The sequence below is a fragment of the Trypanosoma grayi genome (genome assembly GCF_000691245.1).
Source record: "Trypanosoma grayi strain ANR4 Tgr_2642_V1, whole genome shotgun sequence".
In the NCBI taxonomy this organism is placed as follows: Eukaryota; Euglenozoa; class Kinetoplastea; order Trypanosomatida; family Trypanosomatidae; genus Trypanosoma; species Trypanosoma grayi.
Window position 1 is genome coordinate 1 of NW_008828260.1, and position 421 is coordinate 421.

Genomic DNA, 421 nt, shown 5'->3' on the forward strand with positions numbered 1-421 from the left:
TCACAGTAACAACATAGGTGATGTAGTTCGTAGCCGTTGAAGCTGTTTCAGGTCCCACCAATGGGCAGTCTTTTTCAGCGGCGTCAGAACTACCTCCTTTCTCCGTACATTTAACAACCCGTGAGGTATTCAGCGTTATGCTGTACCCAGCGGGAACTTTGACTGCCTTAGACGGACCATTCGCAGTCTGTGTCGTTCCTGGTGTTTCACCCGTCCTCTTCAAAGCAACCGTAGTCGATATTGTAAGATCATTGGTATTCACAGTAGCCGGGGGGGGGGACGGTGGCGTGCAGCTGCTGTCATCAGCTGTCACTGTCAGCGTTATCTTCATGTTGTCATTTACAAGCGGGGATTCAACTGCCCGCTCAGATATGCCAGCAGCAGCCACGCACAGAGACGTGCAGCAGCACAGCGCGAGGGC

At 52.7% G+C, this 421-nt stretch overlaps 1 protein-coding gene across 1 annotated transcript; it reads right to left on the reverse strand.

Moving 5' to 3' along the window:
- On the reverse strand, positions 1-421 carry DQ04_26421000 (hypothetical protein; the record flags this gene model as incomplete). The annotated part of the gene is made up of 1 exon (XM_009318329.1): positions 1-421. A coding segment is annotated over one exon (421 nt), but the record flags the coding sequence as incomplete, so codon positions are not given.